At 36.6% G+C, this 24,584-nt stretch overlaps 2 protein-coding genes across 3 annotated transcripts in view; both read right to left on the reverse strand.

Moving 5' to 3' along the window:
* Window positions 1–4,062, reverse strand: part of ccdc15 (coiled-coil domain containing 15) — an 8,147-nt gene extending 4,085 nt beyond the window's left edge. Inside the window, exons 1-5 of the mRNA XM_024266805.2 lie at window positions 3,659–4,062; window positions 2,460–2,609; window positions 2,156–2,239; window positions 1,074–1,190; window positions 876–950 (exon numbers count right to left, since the gene is read on the reverse strand). Of these exons, the coding sequence (XP_024122573.1) occupies window positions 876–950; window positions 1,074–1,190; window positions 2,156–2,239; window positions 2,460–2,609; window positions 3,659–3,832 (600 nt within the window). The 5' untranslated portion in view covers window positions 3,833–4,062. The remainder of the gene's footprint in view (window positions 1–875; window positions 951–1,073; window positions 1,191–2,155; window positions 2,240–2,459; window positions 2,610–3,658) is intronic.
* Window positions 4,063–4,684: 622 nt separating this feature from the next.
* On the reverse strand, window positions 4,685–19,672 carry psmg1 (proteasome (prosome, macropain) assembly chaperone 1). Of its 2 annotated transcripts, none has more exons than XM_024266341.2 (7): window positions 19,315–19,672; window positions 13,551–13,654; window positions 11,851–11,996; window positions 10,173–10,235; window positions 9,349–9,547; window positions 5,738–5,868; window positions 4,685–4,859 (listed from the first exon to the last, which is right to left on the reverse strand). In XM_024266341.2, the coding sequence occupies exons 1-7, from the start codon at window positions 19,494–19,496 to the stop codon at window positions 4,782–4,784; spliced, it is 903 nt and encodes a 300-aa protein (XP_024122109.1). In that variant the 5' UTR covers window positions 19,497–19,672; the 3' UTR covers window positions 4,685–4,781. The 2 variants fall into 2 exon arrangements, with proteins under 2 accessions (XP_024122109.1, XP_024122110.1); XM_024266342.2 differs by lacking the exon at window positions 19,315–19,672 and adding an exon at window positions 16,098–16,312.
* Window positions 19,673–24,584: the final 4,912 nt, after the last annotated feature.

Consider the following 24,584-nt stretch of genomic DNA (forward strand, 5'->3'; position numbering starts at 1 on the left):
AACAAAGTCCCTTAGGTGTGAATGCTGCAGACATTTTGGACAGACAGAACTGTGTTTGTTTTCCATAGAAAACTAGTGAAACAAACATTATATCACATCCACATGATTCAGATGCAGTTAAGGGACTGTAAAAGATTGGGACATGCGCTACTTCCTGTAAACTGTAAACCAAAGAAATGTGTCTTTGAAATTAGACTTGATTTCATATTTAGATCTAAATAAGAATTAAATTTGAAGTCAATCCTGCAGGCAGTAACTTGAGGAACAAAATCTAGACAAAGAAAACGTGTCTGAATCACACTCCTATCTGGTTTAGCTGTTCCTGTTAGCAACTGTAAGACATAAATAAACATTTTACCTGTTATACAAGCAAGTTAATGATTACCAAGATCATTCCATAAAGAGACTCGTCAGTTTCATTCTGCCAACTGGGTTTATGACTGGACAGAGAAACTTCTTAACCTCAAGGAGATCCAGCTTATGATCCATATTATTGATTAGTTTGATGTTTTTAACAAATTTTTTACTTAAATATTTTTAATTATTTTGGCATAATTGTTACCAATTTGTGACCTTCAGGATGAGATTGTTTTCTCTGGTGTTTTTAAGGACAATTTCAATTGAGAAAAAGTATTTTGTAAATCAATCTGTGCTGAAGCTTTACTCTGAAAGTCTGAACATTTAGAAAAATGTATATGTTGAATGTGTGACTTCAAATACAGCTTTAATTAAAATATATATATTTAGTTACTTCAATAAACTTATTTTTACTCCAAACTACATTTAGTTGATCAATCAAAGCAGTTATTTAAAAATAATTAACTATAGTACGCATTTTAAATACCACTCTCACTGGATTTAGGGAAATTGATCACCTTCTGCTGAACAAGAGGACATTCATGTTGACTGAGAACATCCTCTTCTGTTCTCCTCATAGGGGATTCAACTTCCTGTTGGGGAAGAAATATATTTTTTCCCAGTTATAAACCAAACACGTAAACAGACGCACACTCAGAGAAAATAATGGGAACTAGATGTGAAAGAGGAACAAAGTGTTCGACACAAGCGCTCACATGTCTGCCTGGAGAGATCTTCCATCTGCCTCCAGGAAGTTTTGACGCCGTTTCCTCCTCCTGGATGAGCCGACAGGCAGCAAGTCTGAGTCTGACCTTCCTCGTGGCTTCATTCGGCTGGAAAATGGTAGAAATAAATCAAACTCTGTATTAGTAACCGCAGAGTGAATATAAGTCATAAAAGGAAATGGAACAATCATTCTGAATGCAACTTTATTTTAGCTGTAACACACAGACACAAAAATTCACAAATATTTTCAAACTGCAGTAAGTATTTAAAAAAATACTGTAAGTGCTACTTAGCTTAAAAAAGGTGGCTAAATAAATCTACTTGTAAAGTTTAAAAACTTTTCATGTTTTAAAAAAAAAAATAGTGCCCTCTGGTGGATAAACAAAAATACTACATTTTAAACTCTTGAGCAAATTTTGTAGCTGTTTAAACAAAGAAAACTATTGTTTTTCTTACCCAAAAAAAGCTAATTTTTAAAAGTCTGTTGAACACACAAGAAGAAGAATCTTGGCTTTTTAAAAGTTAGTTTGAAGCTATGTTTTTGTGTTTTGTTTTCATTCACAGATGAATATCAAATGCTTAGTTAACACTTTTACTCCTGTCTCATTTTTGAACTTTAACCATAGTTTGAAATACAGTTAACAACACATATGATGTTTTAAAAGCATCCCCACAATCAATGTAATTCATTTAACAATCAATTTAATTGAACATTTGTTATTTCATTTTAGAAATCTCAATTGCACAAATGTCAAAAATGTCTTCTAACCTGAAGAAAGATCTTAAATGTTTATTTTTCTAACGTCTCTGCTTTAACGGTTGATCTTCATTCCTCACAAACTCTGCTTTTGTGTCAGATAAATATAATTAGCTGAATATTTTTATACCCTCAGTCAAAGGTCTAAAATCATGTTTCTGAAAAATCTCAGATTAGAAATTCAAAAAGTACAAAATAATCTAACAAGTCAAGTTTATACTCTTGGAAGTAAATTACCCACACATTAAATTTAAAGCTAGAACCACATATAAAAAGGGGAGGAATTTGATAAAGTGTCTCCTTTTCCAACCTTACCCCTTCAGAGAGCCTCTGCTCCTCACTGGTAGACCCATGCTGAGCCCTGATCTGATGATAATGAGCTGATCTTTCAGGTGTCACCTGGACAGAACAGATTAGTTAAGCAATAAGAACATAGCAAGGATGGATGAGCAGCAGAGGATTTTCCCACACTTCACCTTCTCTCTAGTGAATGTCATTTTTTTGACAGTTGCAGTTTTATATGTAAAAATGTGTTTGTTAAAAACATAAATATAAAAGTCATGTCATAACTTAGACTCACACATCAGTTGCATCTATAGTATTTCATAAAGTACTTTACCTCTGCATTTGGATGAAACTGTTGTCCCTTCTTGCAGACCTGTGCTCGTTTTGCCAGACGGCGGCGCACTTCGTCTTGAAATCGTCTGAGGCTTTCTTCATTTATCCTTCTCTTCTCTGCCTGAAGCTCCTCAGTCAGCAAAGCAAGAGCCTCCAACAAAGAAGAACCAATTTCAACAGATTCTAGGTTTAGTACCTAGCACAAGAGTATTTATTTAAACAAAACACAATTCATGTAAAGCCAGACTATTCTGATCAAATCTCCAAAGTTACAGTCCAATTAAACGCTTCAAATTAAAAGTTCCATGACTGAGTAATTATGAAGAGAGTTTTAATTTAAGTGCCTTAGTTTATTTATATTGAAATATTTCATATAGTTCTAATTTATATTGTTTATTTTTCCTACAGAGATTGCACACATTTAAATCTGTTTCTAAAATGAGGATTTTCAGAACAAACACTTTCATAGGAGTGTTTATTAGTACTGTATAAAAGGGCTAGATTTAAAAAAGAATAAATCAAAATCAAAGTGATCTTTACTCTGAAAATGTACATCGATAAAATAAAGCTGTATATCAAATTTATTTTAAAGAATCTACAATGGTTATTCATTTTGAATGATAAATTGAAATCCGAAAAATAACTAAGTTCAATATTACATAAAACTTTGGGATCATTGTTAAACTGATTAAATATTTTCACTTAATGTAAATATTAAATTTTTTGACAATAGTCATTGCACATTTTTATTTTTATCTCCTAGAAATAGGGCACATTTTATGTATATATATTTACTGTATTGGAATGATGGGTTCTTACCAAAGGAAAGTTCAGCTCACCATTCAATTTGCTACATTTACGTGAAATAATGTTTCATTCTAAAACCAGTTTACCTTAATAATTGAAAAATATTTGTTTTTTTAACTAGTGATACAAACTGGAAAACAGTGAAGCTCCTATTAATACATTTATAGATTTCTCTTGTCTGAGAAATGAAAAAGAATTAAGAAAAAATAAGTTCACCTGAATAAATGATAAATGTTTAGTGACCAATATTTACACACCTTTTTTTTTTTTTTAACCAATCCTAAAATAACCCATGTTATCTACTCTGTGACGTGCATTTGTCTCCTCCCACCCCACCTACAGCCTGGCAACAACCAAAACAAAGCTAGCTTGGTGTGTTAGCATAAAACTTACCGACGGGTGTTCCGGGAAATCCTGTCCCCCTTCAACCCAGGCTCCTACAGCAACCACTGGAGGGTTTCTCTGAGCCAGAACCCTGCTAGATGTGGAGCCTCGGTTCACCGCGGTCTGCCCGACTGGAGCTCTGCTGCGTCGGTTTGCTGGAGCTCTAACCAGTTTAGCACTCATTGGTAGCTCTGAATGGGCACTAACTGCAGAGCCACAATCCCCCTTAGAGTTTACAAATTAAAGTAATTTAGTCTCAACCAAGAAAATTCAAGTTAAAACCCGAAAACAAACTCCAGGAGGTCCAAACAAAAACGAGAAAGCTGCTTCAGCCAGTCAATGGCTTCAACCGGTTTAAGTTTCGCTCACTTTTTAGGAGTGTGAGCAGAACTCAGCTCGTGACTGCCCCCTCTGGAGAGGAGGCCACACTGCACAACAGAACTAAAGAAAATATCCATCAAATTAAAGGGGAAAAAATGATATAAGTGCATTTAATAGTCCTATTTGTTTAAAAATCTAAATGAATATTTAAGTTTTAATAAATTATATATTTAAAAAAACCACACAAGTACAAACTATTAATATATTTCTAAACATGCATCACTTTATACACCATAAAGTTTTTACACAGAAAATGTAATCTAACCTGACTATTTCTAGCAAATTAAACTTAAAAAGGTCAAATAAACTGGAAAAGGAAGGTAAATTATAGTTCAAGATTGTAACCAGCAGGTGGAGCAACATGAAAAGCATAGAGATGCTAAACTGGATCTTCCAAAAATACCCACTTTGAATTTAAATGCAGGTATTTTGATTTTACGAGAAGACCAAAATAAATCAAATATTATTTTTGTTCTGATTATTAGATTATTTTGTTCTGATGAAGATTATTCCCCAGTATTTCAATACATCTCACAAAGCTTTTAATTACTTGAACTTGTTATAAATCATTATTTCTGGCTATATTCTTTAAATGATTTTCCACAGAAACAGGGTTTTCTAAAGTAAAAAATAAATGTAGCTTTGAGACTTTCAGAATTCTTTATCCTTTTAATGTATTTATTTAAAAAAGCATGTGAGCACCTTACAGTAAAATAGAATTTAATGACACATCAGTGTTCAAGATGGACACTCAAATATAAAGGTTACTCTGAATATCTGTGCTTCGGACAAACTTGCTGAGGACATCTGTGGATGGAGGCTGGACCAGCTGGAGAGAGAAAAACAAGAAAAGTTTAGAAAAAAAGAAAATAAATTGAATAAAGCTTCATATTTTAGCACAATACTATATAAATTGGCAAAAAAACTGAGCGTTTTTGTGAATTATAAGAAACACTCAAAGATTTTTGGTTGCCCACATTTTATAAACGGCTTAAACATCAAATATTTTTTAAATGTTTTAAAAAGTAAACATCTAATCTTTAGTGGGGATTTCTGAAAAATCCAAATGAACTCCTACATCATTTCTTAATTAAACAGTTTTTTCACCAACTCTACATTACACAATCCCCTTCTATGATCAACCATTTTCATTTGAATAGAGGAAGCTGTTGCAGAATATTAACAAGTTAATTTAAAGTTTTAATTTACCAAAAATAGTAACCGTAGTGTTAGTTTTGTCACTTGTCACTTTGGTTAGGTGGTATTTAGGATTCCTGAAAGGTACGTCTGCTGTACAGCTATAAATTCTGTGTTATTTATTAAACTGGCAGCAGTTTTGCTCATAAAACTGAAGTGCTCGGATTTGGCCTCCTTTCCACAGGTAAAGCTGTCAAAACTCATCAGAGCTGTAAAAATGAAACCATGAAAACCTGATGCACAACATGATTTAACAAGAACCAACATTTATAAACTAAAATAGCAGATTTGAACCTAAATGTGGAGCTATGGAAACTTCAGCTCAAATAGCACAAAAATGCATTTTTGGCACCAGTAGATTCAACCATAAAATTCAATTCCATCAGCAGTCAGAACCTGCACTTTAATCACCACCTGGGTTCTGGCCAGAATCCGATGATGCTGGACATCTGTGAGGCAATTGTGAATTTTATTCAAAAGGCATTTACATATAAACAAAGGGAGGCTCACCTGCATCACTTTGCCAAGTTTGGTTAACACAGGCGTATAGGTCTCCATGGTGACAGAGTCAGGGCCAATGACATCACTGTAACACTGATAAACAGCAGCAGCAATGCAGTGGACCTGGCAGTGGTTCAGCACTGGTTGGTCAAAAACAAAAACAATGACATTTAGTCATTTATTTAAAGCGACATTCAAAAGAGAACAATGCAAGATTATCTAAGCGCCACACAATGGAACAATTAATGACAAATGAACATGTCTGACTGCAGGTGGGTAACCCATCTGTGATGAAGACTCCAGCTCTTTATCCAGATGACACATCTGTTTGCTTGGATTGAGTGCCTGTAAGTGAACACACTAAAATAACCTAATCAGGATGCAGGACTATGTGGGCTCTCTGAGAGCAGTGGAGCATAATGGCTCCACATTTTATTCAGTTGGCAGACGCATTTGTCCTGAGTAACTGTTTTCTCCACTTACACACATCAGGATCAATGTGAAGTTCATGTTTTTCCCCACAAGGACACCTCAAAGGAACCAAATCTGTTCAATGATACATTCGGGGAGGAAATCCGTTGTTTCCTTTTTGCCATTTTAATGTTTCTGTGAAGTTTGAGGCTTTTCAGTTATAGCTGATCACTAAGGAAATGTTTCTTTTTGTGCAACATACATAAAAAGGCAAGTTCATTATTTCTTAATTGTGAAACTTCAGCCATGCTGTTAGTATGTCCCTCTTGTTATAAGGTTTGGTTTGTTTAATAAAGTAAAACAATCAAAAACAAAGTCGTAACAGGCGTTGTATGGCCCGGAGCCACTCATGGCCCCCCTTTTACCTGCCTCACTGGCTGAGCATGAACAAGAATTTCCGGTATCGACTTTTATTTTGAAATATGAATCACTTTTGCTTCCATAGAGCTGCTGCTAGACGCCCCTCACCCTCCACCCTGCCACCCTGATCAGAGCTAGAGAAAAAATCATTAAAAAAACACTTATTTTCCCCAATATAGTGGCTTTTCAGTTGTTTTACCTCCATAGCAACCATTGTATTTTTTGGTCTCCTGGGGGTAGTGAATAGGTATTTGTAATTTTTAGAAAAATCTGCAAAAGTAAATTTCTGTATTTCCTTAGCAACTGAGGTTTTTTGCAAACCTAATTCCGAATATGGTCATATTGTACGTCATGTCATTTCATTTAGCTTGAACCAACGATTCATGCATTGAGTTTTCACATATCAGTAAAAATATATATATATACTTTCACCTGGGAAACACCACTTTAACGCCAGGTACTAGGTACGTGCAAATTTTGGTGAGTTTTTAGGTAAGTGGTGAGGGTAAATGACGGTTCAAAAAAAGTATATTGGTTGTTCTTTCACATCTTTATCTATTTAGCAAAATGGGAGGCACTGTTAATATTTTAGGTTTTTTGGGGGGGGCCTAGAATGCTTTAAAAAAGTCTATGCTTTAAAAAAAAAAGGTACCAATTAAAACCATGATTTTAGAGAAAATTCGAAAACTGTGTTTTTCAACCAGTGCGTTGTTAAATGAACAGTGGAAATTACATAATTCCACCTAATTGGACTTAAAAACATTCACCATAGATTCACAGAAAACTAAAAGAGGATAAAAAAAATGCTTTCTTTGGGTTTATTTGATAAGAATAACTGCAAACTTCTTATATTTGTAGTTGGTGGTGGTGTTTTTAATCAAGAAAAAGTTATATTTGGGCATAAAAAAAGTTGAAAAACACCCAAAGCAAATTTTCCTTTAATTTCTTGTAAGAAAACTAAATCTTTAATAGGGATTTTTAAAGTTTGTGTTTATTATCCTTATTAAACCCACTTTAGAGTAACATAATTCCAAATTTCTTAAAAAGTTTTCTTTTTTATATCCTTTATAACTGCTTCTGGGAGTAACTTGGTTCTTATAAAACAATGCCATAAGGCAAATTCTGCCGTCACATACAACTTTTTAATGATGCTAAAGTACTGTTATACCAACTCGTTAAGAAAACAGATGAATACATTTAAGGAGATATTAAAATGGGACTTGCTCAGCTCAATTTTAAAACCTGGAAGGTTTTTGGTAAAAACACTCCTCCAGGAAGAGTTGCAGTCGGGTTAAGAGTCCATATTTACTTGGCGTTTGAGGAGTTAAATGGTTAATCAATCTTCCTTAATGTCGGCAGTGCATCCTGAGGGGGCAGTGTTATAATATGGGCTCCTCTGAGCTACGTTCAGCAACTTGATGTGTCTCCTCTCACAAAAAAGATGCCAGTAGACAGCCAGGAAGTACTAAATGACTATGTACTTTTATCAATAGATATTTTTCCTCCTTGGCGGCATTAATGTATTTTAAGATGACAAAGCCAGGATCCATTAAGGTCAAATTAAGGCAGAGTGCTTCAGGGACCATGAACCGCCATTTTCACAAATGGATTTTCCACCACAGAGTCCAGACTGTGCTCCGTTGAGAGTCTGTGGGAAGTGCTGTCGAGAACTTTAAACAGCAGTCCAACTTTCCCATCATCGTAACTAGATGTTGGCAAAAAAGTTGCTGCAACTTTGAACGTAAATAAACATTACATTGGACAGTCGACAGTAAAACAAAAGCACAGGGAATGCAGAACAAGGATGGAATAACTTCAAATAAGATGCATAAAAAAAATATACTAATAAAAATATTTATGACTATTGTTAGCTCTCAGAAAACAAAATGCAAACAAAAATGATGACATCAAAGCAAGAAAAACCATCATAAAATCGATTCACAGATGCTAAGAAATTCCAAAAGTTTACTTTTGCTGATTCTTCTAAACATTACATGTATCTGTTCGTCATCCCTTGGCAAAAAAAAAAAAAACATAAAATGGTTGCTGTGGATATAAAACCAATGTAAAGCCGCGTTTTTGAACAAAAGTGTTTTTTATAATGAATTTGTCACATGCAGCTCTGACCAGGGTGACCATGTGGCAGAGGGGAACAGTGAATGACAAGTTAAAAATGGGGTAATGGAGGGTTTAGCACCCGTAGACATATAACGCGTCATCCCTGAATGTAATACAACATCTGATAATAATCGAGTTTGAAACTTCATGATCGGGCCCAGTTTCTGATCGAATCAGGAATTGTGGTTTGATCTGTGAATCGTTGATCTTGAATCATGAGTTGGAATTTAAGTAATGATCCACTATCCTTGTCATCGGTTTACAGGGCAAAAGAGTCATCCCCTATACTTGTTATGTAATCATTTCTAGGGGAATGTTTAGGTATTTAACGTCCATTTGACTGATTTTTGATTTTGATTGCTGACAGTTTTAATAAACAGGAAAACAACAACTTTGCAACTTGTCAAACATTGTGGTTTGGATGGGATTAGAAAACAAATTTGATGAGTAATTATTGTGCAAATCCCAACTATCCTAAAGTAATTATCTTGTTTGCAAATCCAGGACATCTGTGAGGATTAGAAACACGGAATCACAAAAGAAAATTTAAGAGAACAGCTTTTTGTGTGCTGGAAAACAACATAAAAGCTGCAATAAATTTACTGCACATGTGAGACAAAGCATGGACAGAGGATACGACACCCTTGAGGTAGGAGAAGCTCGGAGCGTACCTGCTGCTGGAAGCCCTGTGACTATGTTGGGCTGCTCCAGTGACTGGCAGACAGGCTGATCACTGAAAGCAGTGGTGTGGAGAGAGCGCAGGAAGGGAGCAGAGCTGCTGGACAGATAATTTTCTGTCTTGTAATCAGCCACAGAGCTGTCTGACAGCACAGTCACGTTCAGCCCTCTGTGCTGCACACAGTCGAACACCTGCAAAGCGACAGTTTCACAATATTACCACCTCCTTCATCGCCTGTTTTCAATAGAAAATGTTCATTAAATACAAAGACAATATTCCCAAAACACACTAAATCTCTGGTAGAAAGCAGGATTTGTTGGTTAAATCAATGTAGCAAAAGGCAAGAACTAAACAGTTTCTATAATTTTTCATTTACAAGCTCTAAAAAACTCCTTTAAGCCCAAAATGTGAAATCTGGTTATGGGTTTCAGATGCAAAACAAATTTCTCTAAACTGTAGGCTTAAAGCATCTGACTAGTTTGCCTCCATTATCGGGTCCACCCATCATAATTGTTCTTCTCCTTGTTCGTCTGAAACGCATTAGAACCCCAACCCTGTCTGAATGTGTATAGCAGGCTGTATTTGCATATTTATGTCTTATTATGTTTACCATCAATACAATCACGTCTCACGCTCTTTTAACACCGCTGCAAATTAACAGATGCTAATTATGTCCTCCTGCTGCCATGCTGCACCGCGTCTTGAGTGAGAGTAAAAAAAAAAAACTGTGACCAGCTGTACATCTGAAATGCCTTTACAAGCTGATGAGAGGCAGCTGCTGCCCAAAACATCTGCAGAAAACACAGAATCACCAACCTTCTCTGCCCACTGAAAAAGCTGGTCTTCTGCAATGTAGCAGGTCACTCTGCAGATCAGAACCTGCAAAGACAGATGTATTAGAATATACAACAGAGCTGGAAAACTCACATTACCTGAAGACCCACTCGGATGAAAATTGTGTTGTTTTTACATTCTCTTAAGGCATCTTTTTTATACATATATAAAGAAAATGAAGCTCAAAATTAAATTTCTGAATTATTTTTTTTATTAAAATTGTTCTGAATCAGGAGCAGACAAAAGAAATGAAATTTGAACAAGCTTGTTGCGTCACACTAGTTGTCCCACCCACAACTCAGAGGCAAATTCCTAAAGAACTACTGCAGCTCTGCAGAAATTATGTCCTAGAAAACATCACAGGTTTTTTTTAATTTTGGCTAATAGCATAATTGAGGTGTGACTAAGAACTGACAAATGAAAGATGTGACAACACAAGCATCCTTTTGGTGAGCTTGTGTAAAAGCTGCACAAAAACTGCAAACGCATCAAGTTTTGGAGCAGTGTTGCACCGTTCCAAAGTCCTTTCCCTTCTATAGGTATAGATTAATAAAGTATCAAAAACTAAGTAACGCATAATAAACAGTCACATACACTGCCCAATCTAAACTTTAAACACATTTCCGTCTGTATATAAAGATAGAAACACTAATCTCAGGATTCTGATTATTCAAACTGACTGTAATCTTTTGCATAATCGCTGTAGAATATTCCATCAAGCTTTCATGAAGGCAGCACAGAATTAATAGACTTTTTTCTTTAATTTTCGTCACTTTACAGCAATCATCTCCGGGCACTTTAAAGTGATGTAGAAACAAATTGCCTTGGCTCAAGCACTTGTGACAGAGGTGAGTCATAGTCTCTCCCCCAATTTCCATCTGATTATCACTGTTTAAAGCGTGACTGTTCAACATCCTCTGTGCGGAGGGACAGAACAAGAAGAAAAGCTTCAAATATATTCATTTAAAGTTTTAAAGATGTATTTTTGAAACTATATTTGAACGAATATCCTCAAAATCCACAAAAACGTTTTAAAAAAAGGATCGACTACAATTATTAAAATGTAATTAGGTTTAAAAGTATATAAAAAAAACAGAAGTCATTTGAAGAGGAAGACAGCCCTGGTGTAACTGTATTTCCCGCAGCGGTGTAATTTATGGTGGACTGTGGCAGTATTCTTTGCCCACAGCTGCTTTTGCCGTCCTTCAGTACATTAAATCCCTGCAGGAATCTGAAGAGGTGATAAATCTGAAGCCTCCACAGCAGCTCTGTGCTTCAAACGTGGTCATTCGCTGCGTTTATCCCAATTAAATCATGAGCCAGCGACACCAGGCTAATAGAAAGTAACCGCTCACCTCCGCACACAATCAGCCGGTCGGCTGTAAGTCTGAGTTCTGACAGCTTATTTAGCAGAAACCAGATTTCCAGCTTCATCTTTTCTTGTGTGGAATAACCTCCTGTCCATTTTTTTTATACAGAAACATTATTTATTCCGACAATGTCATAATTCTTTTCAGAATAATTATTTTTAAGCCATGCTGTATTAGTAAACTTAAAAACTTCTGAACATGAATCGTGAAGAGTTCAACAGTGAGGCGTTTCTGTCTCGTTAGTCAAAAGAAAACATATGCTGCTCTTTTTTTCTCCGTGCGTCACTCACTGATGGGTTGTCCTTATGTCTGTAGAAAACACATGCTGAGTCCTCGCTGCTTTGCCCAGCTACAGCCCGGCTCCTCTCGTTCCACACCGACGCACGTCCAACTGCGTCCCAGTTTGACGAGCTGAGAACGTACGCTGACAGGAAGCCTGCGAAGACACATCCGCTCAGTATTCAGCTCGCAAGGAAAACTGTTTTTTTCACACTGCAGCTTATGTCATCTTTGACAAGCTGTGTTTTGACACCTCGAATCGGAAAAAATGATTTAAGAAAATAAGGTTCAAACAACTTTGTCTTCATGATCTGATCAATTTTGGGGAGTTTTTTCTAATTCACACATTCATTTCTTGTAAATACAAAACTACTACAGAAACAATGAATGTTTAAAATAAGTTTAGATACATAAACTTCTCTTAAATCAACATAATCAAACCATAAATGGGTAACAAAATAAAAATAAAAGCAGACGGTCCTTCAAATACCAGATAAAAATACATTCTGATTTAAATAGGTTTTGCTGATTTATTTTTGGTTTTATTTGTTTCAAAAAATGAAAAAGACAAATTAGGCTTTTAATAATAACCATTTAAAATGTGTATGTACCTAACGAAAGCATAGGCATTTGAATAAGGTTAATAACCTTTCCAGGCAGCACCACTAAAGACCCACTTTGATCATCTATTGATTTATTTTAAAATAGTTCCCAGTGGTCTTTTATTTCTGATTAAACAGGTTTTTAGCTAAAATTAAAAAAAAAACTGTCATTTTCTAGGATAAACTTACTCCAGAGTAGCAGGAGTTTATTAGAAATTCACCTCTCAGTTGTGGGCGGGGCAGTTAGCAAGGAGCAACCCCGCCCCCTCTTCCCCTCTCCAATGCTGAGAGCTCTGAGCCAGCAGTTTTTGGTCCACCCAGCATATTTCCTACGTCAAAAATTCGCTCTTTTTCCAACATATTTTTTTGTCTGCTTCTTATTCACTACAATTTGAATAAAAATACACAGAAATACAATTTTGTGCTTTATTTTCTTTATGCATGTCCTCTATCATCATATTATTGCCTCAATAACGTGTTTTAACCACTAAAAACACAATTTTCTAAAATTTTTGAACAAAAGACACAGATAAAATTAATTATTTTAGAAAAATTCTGCAATAAGAACAAATCAAAAACAGCTACAGGTATTGATTGGACTGGATTAAAAGCAGTTCCAATCTGGAATTATAATCAGATAATGTGTGAAGAGTTCTGAAATAGATAAACCACTGCCATCCACTGCTCCATACTACCACAGAATCAAAACTGCTCGTCTCCCTCTCCCTCTAATATTGAGGTTGCCTTCATAATCAGCTGTGTCCCAGCGGGGATCCTTGTCAGGACGTAATTTCAGGAAAATAGATTATCTCTTAAAAGTGAAACTTCTTTAACTTCCCCTTTCTCTATGGTGTCTTAAACTTTTTAAATATTTTATAACTAAAAATGATACCCAGGAGATTTAATAAAATGTACAGAAAAGTTGGAGTCCTGGCATAACTCCAATCTGGCAGCAGCCTGTTTTTTTATCAACTCTTTGAATTTTTGAAGTAAAATCCAAATGTTTGTTGTTGCTTTCTAGCAGAGTGATTGTTTGACGCCCAGCCAGCAGCTATGAAGGATCTCTGCTAAAGTTAAGGGTGCAGAGAAATAAGTGAGAGTCTACTTACTGGCAGCGTTGTGTCCCACAGCCAGGATGAAATCTGAACACTGGAGCTTGTTTCCAGATGTGAGGGACTGCAAGATTTCAGGACTCCAGAGCAGGTTCACCTCCCTGAAGAAGTTTAGAGACATTATGTTATATATTATGGTCTGACACTAATGCTGCCGATTATCAACAAAGGGCAACTTGGACGCTTTTAGTTCCAATCATAATTTACAACCAAGATGCTTTTGAACTTTTCCTTTGTGCTCTTTCAGGCCATGGTCAACATTTTATGTGTTTGCTTATAATTACATTTAAATTTCAGGAACAACCACTGAAACACGGTGTACCTATTAGTCAGATTTTATGAAAGCTCTCCTAAGCACTTTGTGTTGCAGCATCCACGGCTGTTAAACTGAAGTGTTTGGGTTCGGCCCACTCTCAGGAGATAAATGGGAAAACAAAACAAACCCATCAGTCATTGGAGACAAGGCAACAGTGAAATGTCCATGCGGGAGAAGAGACATCTCTCTAAAAGCCGTTCAAACGAAAATCTAAATGAAGATTCATCGTCAGCTGTTGCATTAATGCGTTTGGTTTTAGCCGCCTTCACGCCGTAAACAGACACCTGACAGTATGTCGGTACAGCAGAGATAATTGTTTACAGATCCTGCCTGCCGCAGTGTTGTAATTCTTACTTTGTATCTAGTAGATTTACATTTACACCTCATATTTCCTCATCAATTTGAGTTTTTGACCGTCTGTCTTTGCCCCATTAGAGAGGTAACAGGCAAAACACCAAAACATGACCATAAAAAAATAGAATATTTACAAATGTTATTTGTTTTTTTTTCAGTGTTTATCACTTACGAGCTTTAACACATATACTTTATTGGCCCTCATCAATACACAACATCAATAATTTTAAACTTGTGAAGAAAACCAGTTACAAGTTCAGCAAAAAAAACTGTCAAGTAAGTAAATGACATATTTGTCTTTCCAGGAAAGGTTTATTAAACTTAAAGTCCCACTCAAATGATCTTTTAGAAAAGCATTCTCAAAGATTTTCAATTATGATAATGCTGTTTTGAGCCAATTAAGAAAAAAAGTGTCATTTTTAAGGATGTAGTTTCTGCAGAGCAGCAGGAGTACATTTTTTTAAACTGCGTTCTTTTTTTGTCTGCTCAAGATTTGCAACAATTTGAGTAAATAAGAACTTAGAAATGTAATTTTAAGTTTAATTTTCTTAAAATATGTCCTCTCTCATCAGAAAATTGCCACAAGAAAATGTTTAAAACATAAAAAACACAATTTTCCTCTGAGTGGGTCTTTAAAGTAACTTTGACAACCAGCAAAGTCCACAGGAGAGAAAACAGATGCACCCAAATCACAAAAAAGATCATCTTCATCAAACAAAAACCCTGTGATGCAATCAAAAACCATTTGTAGCTCTAAATTGTGAAGTTGAATTCAGAACAGTGGAAGAACAGAATTCATCATGGTATTTTTATTTCCTTGTATATTCACGTAATTAACTTATTTCCAAAACAAAATTCCAAGCCAACTTTCATCTCCCTACTATTTCCTATCTCCTTTTTCTAAGTCATTTAAGCATTGAATGTCTTCTTTTAATCTTACTATAAGTGAGAATTGCTGCATCTACCACTACAGCCTTATGTCCATCACTCCACAGTCTTCACAGATTGTTGGTACACTCAGTCTCCTGCAGCTTTGAACACTGTTTTCAGTCTTGAACTTGGATTTTTCACCTCAAATGGGGATTATGGATTAGAGCTTCTTTCTACACTCCTCCGAGGAATCGTCGGAACACAAATTTGGACATAATGCACAGATCTATGCCTTTTTTTTTTTTATTCAGTTCAAGTCCCATTCATTTTTTAAAAATAAATATTTAAGCTATTTGTCTCTGTATGTTAGCTTTTACTTCTTCAAAATACTTTATCCGTTTCAATCAGCTGTGAAGTTTATTTATTTATTTATTTACATATTTTATACTTTGATTTTTCTTCTAATTAAAAGCAGTGTGCTGCTCAAAGATTTAAACTCTCAAACAGTCGACATATCCACTGATATTAAAGGCATTTACATTAAGAAAATCAGAATAAATAAAAATTCTACATGGAGAAATTCATATAACAAATGAACAGTAGTTCCACTAGTTGCCTCCAACAGTTATTTTTGGTCAATGCATAACAGAAGCTTTAATACACATTTTCTTTCTTATTTCAGGGGTATGCGTTCGTGCTCATATTTTATATAAACTTTTTCAAAAATGCTCAGAAATATATTTTTAATGTGTGTGGTGGGGGAATTTCAGAGTAAGCTGTTGCTGAAAACACATGTGTCATGTTAGCTTTGCTAGCAGGTGCCTCGTCAAAAACTAGCAGAATGTTTGATTTAAACAGTGGAAAAAAATATGAATATTTACACAGGGACCATCTACAACTCCTCTATACATTTCCTGCCGATCTAAACTGTACAATAAATTAAAAACATTTGCAATTTCCGTTTTTTCCCTTCCTCATCTTGCTACATGACAAACACGATTTACCTCTTTTTCTCCAGTTCTCTGCGGATTTCTTCATCTTCTTCGTTTTCTACAATGTCTTCGTCTTCTTCCTCCACGGCCCGTGAATACACGGATAAAACTTCCCCAAAAAACGTCGCCATAACGGCAAGGATTGGGAAAGAAAACGAAAGTTTAGCAAATGATTTTTTCCCCACCAGGCGCTGTGACGTAAATCCACAACTTCCGTCGGCAGCGGAAGTGATTTCAAAATAAAAGATATTTAAATGATCACATTTCCTTTCAAACAAAACAGTTAAAATCAAAATTACATTTACTTGTAATGACAAAAAAAGTTAAAATGGTCTGTGACGGCTTTTTAACAGTATATATATATATATATTACTGTTAATTGTCCATCCACCCATCTTCTTGACAGCTTTGTAAATTATATTTATATACTGAGGAAACTATACACTCCGTTAGAAAAAAAATGGGGGTTTAAACATGTGGCATTGCTAGGAGTATTTAACTCTCTTAATTAGTATTTAATCCCTCATAAAAAAAATATGTGATCAAATTTCAGTGTTTCTTTGGCTAAATTGTAACTTAAATCAGTAATTCAAGAGGAATTTCAGTCAGACTTCCTCAGACAGATCATTAGTATTTGTTAAAAAAATCAAATTAAAGCACTTACTAAATCCAGTTGTTCACTTTCAGTACTACCTCATCAAAGAGTAATCAATTTATAGCAAGATAAATCATTAAAGCAATCAGTGGTGAATTTAATGTTCATCTAGATATGTGACTATTGCTTTAGGATTGACTTGAAATGTGAATCTCTGTCTAACCTAGTTTTACTGACTCAAAAATGTATGAAAGCCCTCCCCTGTGAGCAGTGCACCACCATCAGTTCTGGTAATATGTACAGGCACTGTATGAAAATCCATCAGGTTTATACCTGCGGCTATAACCTATATCACCGGATCATTTGTGTCTTTCCAGGGACTTCACATCTTTGTGATTGCACATCACTTCCTGGCTTTGAGAGCAACACTTCGGTGCTATATTTAGCACATGTGCAAACTGTATGTAAACTTGACATGCCACATGACTCTTCCAGCTTTTTCCTGGTAATGTATAATTAAAAGAAGTGGAAAGAGGCAGAAAAGCAAAAGGAAGCTGCTTGATCATCTTCTGCATGAGCAGCCAAAGGAATAACCCAAATCACACTGGTGCATTTGGTCTTCAGTTCTCTGCATGGTATAACTTATATTCTTGTAAGCTTTACTCTGAGAGATGAGGAGAAACAAAATACTGATATCACCATGGCGATAAAAAAAATTGTCGTTGTCACCAGAAAGTTCCTTGTGCTAAGAAGACAAACTGCATTGCAAGGCAAAGCTCGGATTAGAATAGACCGGGATCTTTTTCTACTGTGGTGCAATAATGTATCAGGAGGCCATAAAGTAACAGCAGAAATGTTTCCTATCACAAAATGGAGCAACATGCTCTGGGGAAACTTCAGGCTGCTGTTAATATAATTGATAGCAGAGAGGAAGAGTGGAAGGGATGCTGTGCAGCTTAACAAACACTAAAGCCTCCCAGGCTCAAATCAGCAAGAGAGGAATGTCAAAACAGGACAAACAGGGATGTCACTGCTTTACTGCCCATTAAAACGGGGAGTCGGAAGAGGCAGTCGGAACACAACAGCATCCACAATGACTGTCTGTCTTCTCTGTGTCCCATCACCAACGAGGACAGGGGAACTAATGGTCCCTCATTCCATTAGTTTATTTACCCTGCACTCAGGTCAGGAACACAGAATTCATTCTTCTGACTTAAGGACAGAATACCTCTGGTGAATGTCATCATGTCCCTGCGTCAGTTTAGTAAGAGTTGTGTCAAATTACTCATTTTGACCTCTACATTTGTGCATCCTGCTCTGATAAAAAAAAGCTTGTTTTTGTGGCATTTTCTGATGATAGAGAACAAACACAAAGAAAATGAAGCTTAATATTGAATTTCTAAGTATTTATTTTCTAAAACAAAACAAAAAAGGTGTTTAATGCATCCACTTGTAAACGACTAGATCCCTGAACGTCTTTGCTTTCTTCATCCAAGCTGACATATGGCCCAGAACTGGATTACCCAGCTCGCCATTTTGTTGCAACGATAATGTTAGAGGGCTGTAAGCTCGCAGGAGAAGGCGTTAACAGTTCTGGGTGATGTGAAAAGGAAAGGGGCGAGGTTGCTCCAAGCCAGTGGTTCCCCCCACATCTCAAAGGCCAGTTTCTACTGCCGCTCTGCAGAAACTATGGTCTATGATCAGAGTTCTATTTTTTTTAAATGCCCACTCCCATTTAAATCATGTATTTGGTGTTTTTAACATGTTTTTGTAGCATTTTTTTCTCATAATGGAGGACATGTATAAAACCATTTAAGATTAAAACAGTGTTTAAGTTTTTTTTTTTTTTTCAAATCGCATAGGAAAAGGAGCAGACAAAAACCAGCGGCTTGAAAAAGCTCGGGTTTGTGACTGCTATAGGCTGTGCAAAAGTCTTAAAGTTCTTGGCTACAATTCTTATACACACACTTGCTGACAAATAGATCCATTAAGGTCTTCATTTTCCTCATCTGAGCTGCCATCTAGCTAGTTCTGGTATTGCTTGCTTTTTTTTTTTTCTTTTTTTTTCTTTTTTTTTTCTATGCCAATGTTAGCTGGCTGAGATGAAGCTAGTGGAAGAGTGTAAAAAACAAATGATTGATAGGAAATCACAGTCACACTCAAAACTCAGAGGCAAATTTCAAATGAGCTCCTGCTTCTCTGCAGAAAATATGTCTTAAAAACGGCTCTGGCTTTTAGATATGGACTAAAAACTGCATAATTAAAACACCAATGCGAACAATTTTACAATAGAAAAAAATACAGTTGGAGTTGGACTTTAAAGCATTTTCTTCATTTAGTGCTTTATTCTTGTTTTGTGTTTAACGTGGAGTCTGTTACTCACCTATGTGCTTGGTTAATCATCAGTAAAGTTTTTTTTTGTTTGCGAAATTTCCTCATTTTGTATTTTTTATACATTCACATATTTTATGCTCACGGCACCTGCACTGTACTTCACTGTTGCTTGCAGACACCATAGACATAATATAGTCACTCAATGCTGTACCACTCATCAGATCTTATCACATTTTAAATGTTGACACATCTGTCTTGTTAGTTGCTACCATTTTTTTGCACACCAGTTCCTGAGCTTACCTGGTCTGTTTTTCCCACATCAGAGGTGTGACTTTTTGGTTACATTTTTTCCATGATGAACACTTCTGGCTAGAGTTCTTGAGGTAGTTGATGGGCGTATCTGGTTCTCTCTGGTTTCTGCCAGTTCTGAGGTGATGGCACCGCTGGAAATCTTTTGATTTTGACAGATTAAAAGGCTTCATGCGGCTTTCGTCTGGTCGCCCATTTCTTTGTGCTTCTTCAAAAGACCCTGAGCATCTTAAAACTCCAGTCTGCTTTGTCTCTTTGTCCGGGAGAGACCTCGCTAATGCACTTAGACAACCATCTGCTCTGTCTCGTCAGTCTTTCAATGAATCTCTGTATCAAATACTTACCTTACCGCAGTTTGACAACTCCTTACCCAGTTGTGTCTTCTTCAGCTGTTACTGTTTCAGTTCATGATTGGGTTTCAACCCACATCTGACACTGATGATCATTAGCACCTGTTTTGGGTAATTGCTTGATCATGCACATAACTGTAGTGCTACAAAATCCATATAAAGATTGTGGACACTTACATGTAAGTCCGTTGTAACACAAGTTACTGAACCTACAAGTACAATATTACTCAAAATGTAACTGTAATGCCTTTCACTGCTTAGTTACAGCAAATGTAATCAATTACTTTTGCAATTAGTTACTCCAAGCACTAAATACCAGTCAAATGTCCATGTAGAAGTCAATTTGAAAGTTATCTTTGCTTTGAGGTCCATGAAAAGACTTTTGAAGCTTTTTAAATTTACTTTCATAATTGTTCTGCTTCTGTGCCTATATCTTAATAGTCTTCCATCATTTTAAAGTAGCCAATTAAGTCCAAATTGCAAAACAAAAACACGTTAAACTTTGAAAATATACCTGCAAGAGCAAAAAGTACAAAAAATAATTCTCTAAACTTGTGCTTTCACGGAGAAGCAGAATAAAGAGAAAGGTGTATGTGTTCCCATGTTCTCTTTTGTGACTCCTACCAAGCTCTATGGCAACAGAGATGATTAACACGTCTTTTTTGCCACAAGAAAATCTTCCTGCTACTTTAAATTGTGTAGTTCAGGAGGTTAAATGGCTGCAGGGTTTAGAGATGAAGCACAAGATACTTTGTGGAAAATTGTCACCACCCACGAAAAACACAATCCGCTTTTGCTCAGTTGCAGATTCTACAAGTAAATTCCTGCAGGGATCCACGGCATGAGCTGTCTTCCTGACAGACCTAAAGCCACGTTTGTTTCTGTCAGAGATTTTCTCGTGAAACTGATGTTTTTATTTATTTATTTTTGGCTGTGAGTTGAGGTTTCAAGTCCTTTATAGTGCCTACATTTAATAAAGAAAGTTTAGTAGTTCCACACCACGAGCTTTGAGGTCCCACACATGTGGCTGCATGAACTTAAATCTTGGAAATGCTCCTCCTTAATTAGCTGTCACTCTTCAAGACAAATGAGTGAAAGGACAGAGAGCAGTCAATACTTGTCAAGAGAGTCTGGGAACCCACCAGGACACAAAAAGACCTTGGAACCAATTTGAGGATAAAGTTAACTAATTACAGTCAATATGATGAATCATAAATCCATACAGCCCTGCGACGGACTGGCAACCTGTCCTAGGTGTACCGTACTTTCGCCCAACAGTAGCTGGGTTGTGCCCCGGTAGTCCCGTGGGTTTTTTTTATGGACTCAAAACTCATTACAATGGACAGCCATGGACTCTAATGGAGGACGGACTTTTGGGGCTCCACCCCTGAACCAAATAAACTGTTATGTGTCTCTCTCGAACAAGCCTGGTTGGTTTTTTTGTCCTGCTCCCGGCTGATCTGAACCACGGTAGAGCAAGAGGGAAGCCGACAAATTGCCCACCTTGGCACCACCCCTTGTGACAGAGGGCAAATTAACAATTCCCCGGCTGTAATTATGTAATTATGCAAGACTCGCCAGATTTGCACCACTTTGACATTACGCACTGAGCCTCTTCCGACTTTGGGTGGTGGACATGGATGGCGTTCAAGAATAAAGTTACGCCACTGTCAAAACGGGCAGACAGATCGTTCAAAAAAGTCCACAAAGCTGAATCAGGAGGTGAGTCATAAGCATGAGATCATCAGAGAAGAGACTAGAGATGTTGGAGTCCAGGCGAGGGTCAGGGCAGGCGGCAGACAATCAAAGAATAAGCAGGGCCAGAAACAGAAGATAATTCAGGTAATTCAGGCAAGGTGGCACAAAACAATACTTCGCACTGAGTCAGGCTTGTGCAGTGCTTATTGGCAAATGAGAGTCAGCTGAGCTGAGTGGCATCTGGGGAGTTTGTGCTGATGTTGCTGGGAGATGTAGTATGTTCAGTACTCAGGAGACGGCTCCCTCCGGTGATCGTAGGGGGAGACGGAGCTCTGACTCCTGACAGCTACAGTGACAAATAAAACTGTATCGGATCACAATGGAGAAGCATTGGCAGAATCGTCAAGATTTGCCACTGCCCAATTTTTTTGAAAATCGTTGGCTTGATCACTAATGTAGACGGGAGCAGTCAGGGGACTGTCAGGTGTGCAGGATGGCCTGTGTTTTGTTTTTGTTTTTTTTATATACCTCCAGGCTACCGGTTGCCTGACAGCACTTGGTATGGACGATTGCCATCCAGAGACATTTAAACAGCATCCAGTCGCGTCCAGCCAGCAACCTTAAGAGAAAAATTGTCTGGTTGCCTTAGAATTTTAACTTTTTCTTAAAACTTCTGCCGCCACCTGCCATACTTTCAAAAACGAATCTTGCATTTAGGTCGCCTCATGATAGCATTTGGGATATGTGACCGTAGTCTTAGGGCACTCTTGAAACTGCGTCAAATGTTCAGTGTGTACGTAGCTTCAGAGTTTAGTCTTTACTTCTTACTTGAACGAAAATTGTAATTTAATCACAATGTTTTCATCAAAGATCCCCAACATGATAAAACTCATTAGTCTTTAAAGTCCTGGTAAATCGCCTGTCCATTCTGGGATAGGATCTGTCCCTCATGTGAGCATCCCTAAGGTTTCTTCTCTTTTTCATGAATTAGGTTTTTTTTAGGAATAACCAGTTTTATTTAGTCTGTTCAGTTTAGCAATTAGCTATTGTTTATCTTTTAAGATCGACCTTGTGCTTCTGTAAAAAATCTAAAAGTTTTGAATGGCAAACTTTAGCAAAAACGTGGATACCTAAATATAAAATACACTTTTTTATTAGAGTCCAGATAAATAAAATATTAAAAAGGATTAATTGCGATTTTTATTCTTTAAAAATCTCCCTTTATTTCCCTGGTGATTCTTTTTTAGAGCTTCTAATTTAGCAATTATTTCACTTGACGCAGTCAGAGATTCTGATGTGTTCACTAATGAGACACAGAAATCTTGACTAATCTTTTACTTAATTGGATGGCGCCACATGTGTGTTCAAAGAGCGTTTTCATCACACTCAACTAAAAGGATAAAAATAGGCCAATTAGCCAATTAAAAGACATTGTTTCATGATTCCATCTCAGGGTTTTTTGAGCTAAAGTCAGCGTTTGTCACCATTATTTTGAAGTACTCTAATGGCTGCAATCTCTATGACCTATCCGGGCTTCAAAAGTATAAGAACTCAGAGACAAAGGCGATGAGAGCTGAAGGTGTCGCTTTAACAAAGCAACACCAGTTCTGAGTCTGTTTCACAAATGGTTTGGAGGCTCTTCTATGCATTCATACCCACGCAGGAAAACCTCAAACTGCCCTTTTATCAGACCACCTCCAAACACCCATTTATACGAAGGAACAATTTCAATTTTTCGCTCCGACTGAGCCGCATGTCTGAGGTTTGTAGGAGGAAAGTGCCTGGAGAAATCCCACGCAGACACACAGAGAACATGCAAACCCCACACAAGTAGGAACAGTTGCTTAGAAACTGAATTGTTCATCAGCTGTGGGTGTGATCACGTCGGAGCAAGGTGTGGATTTTTTTATATGAACGCATATGTAACCGGGCTCTGACAACGCTCGCAGTGCCTGGGGGTGGGTGGAGAAGGTGAACTTCTGATGATGTACCATCCAGCAGCTGAGCTGAACCCAACATTAAAATGGAGCCATTGATAGAAGGTTCAATTTACAACAAGAAAATAACCACTTTGAGTCAAACCTATTATCTTGCTGGAAAAAACCTCGACTGAGGGACTTTCAACATGCTGCTTTTGTCTTATGCAATGAAAGAAGGTGTTTACAGTTGTTTTAAAGTGGGAGTAAAAGGCTGGCATGAACAAAAGGAGTTTTTACAAAGAAACTTATCATTTATGATGTATTTATTTACTCATAAGAACAACAAAAAAAAAAAAATACACCAACCACTAAAATACGCAAATTAAGTAGAAGAAACAGATTGTGGGTGTATTTGTCATCCTCTAATTTAGTTTTTCGACTTTGTGCACTTTGCTTTATCTAATTTTTTTCAAAAAGAAAATTCTTTTTAACAGGGATTCTTAATGAAAGCTCAACCCACATCTTCTTTCAGATGATGCAAATTTGTGGATTTGTAAAAATGTAGAAAAACAACAATTAAAAATCACTGTAAACGTGATTTTTTTCTTTTTTTTGCAGAAAAAAAGAAGCTCCAGTATGATGGACACCACCAACATCTGTCCATTGTAACTCTAATGAGGCCCGTTATTAGTTCTTGGTATTGGCCAGTTAAATATGGATTTGATTTAAACGTAGTGAGACTAATTTATTAATCCCTAAACATATCAGACCTTCTTGTGGTGTGAACTCAGCAGGGTTCTTGGATCTACCGGAAGCTAACGCCTTGTAGAGTCTCAGGTCGTAACCAGAGTGACGCTGCTTTTAGCTGCTATGCTGCACACAGATGAACCAGCTTCCCCAATAGCTCAAATGTTCCCACTTTATCAATGTTTCAATCCAAATTTAAATTTTCAGTTTATTTTCTCCCTTTTTTGATTAAATAGTTTCTTTTTTTGCTGCCAAAGTTTTTTTCCAAGTACTTTTAATCATTTCTGTGAACAAAAGATGAGGTAAAAATGAAACTTTTTCGACTTGCCTCACTGAAATTGCTCAAAATCCAAAGTGAATTGAAACCATAAATCATAAAACTGTCTGTTAAGGTGGCAGAAGACATCCCTTGATCATGTAGAACAGGTTTGAACCATTGAATGTACATGAGAACTGGACTGAGTTTGTATTGTTTGTAACTATATTTTATACAGACTGGATGTAGTTCATTTGAAATTCACCTCTGAGTTTTCTGACGGACAGCACG

This window comes from Oryzias melastigma, linkage group LG14, assembly GCF_002922805.2.
Source record: "Oryzias melastigma strain HK-1 linkage group LG14, ASM292280v2, whole genome shotgun sequence".
In the NCBI taxonomy this organism is placed as follows: domain Eukaryota; kingdom Metazoa; phylum Chordata; class Actinopteri; order Beloniformes; family Adrianichthyidae; genus Oryzias; species Oryzias melastigma.

Coding starts and splice junctions, on each gene's coding strand:
- psmg1 (XM_024266341.2), bottom strand. CDS start 19,496: ATGAAGCCTTTTAATCTGTCAAAATCAAAAGATTTCCAGCGGTGCCAT. Junction 13,655..19,314: donor ATGTGGGAAAAACAGACCAG/GTAAGCTCAGGA, acceptor AAACTTCTTCAG/GGAGGTGAACCTGCTCTGGA. Junction 11,997..13,550: donor TGTGGGACACAACGCTGCCA/GTAAGTAGACTC, acceptor GTGTCTTCGCAG/GCTTCCTGTCAGCGTACGTT.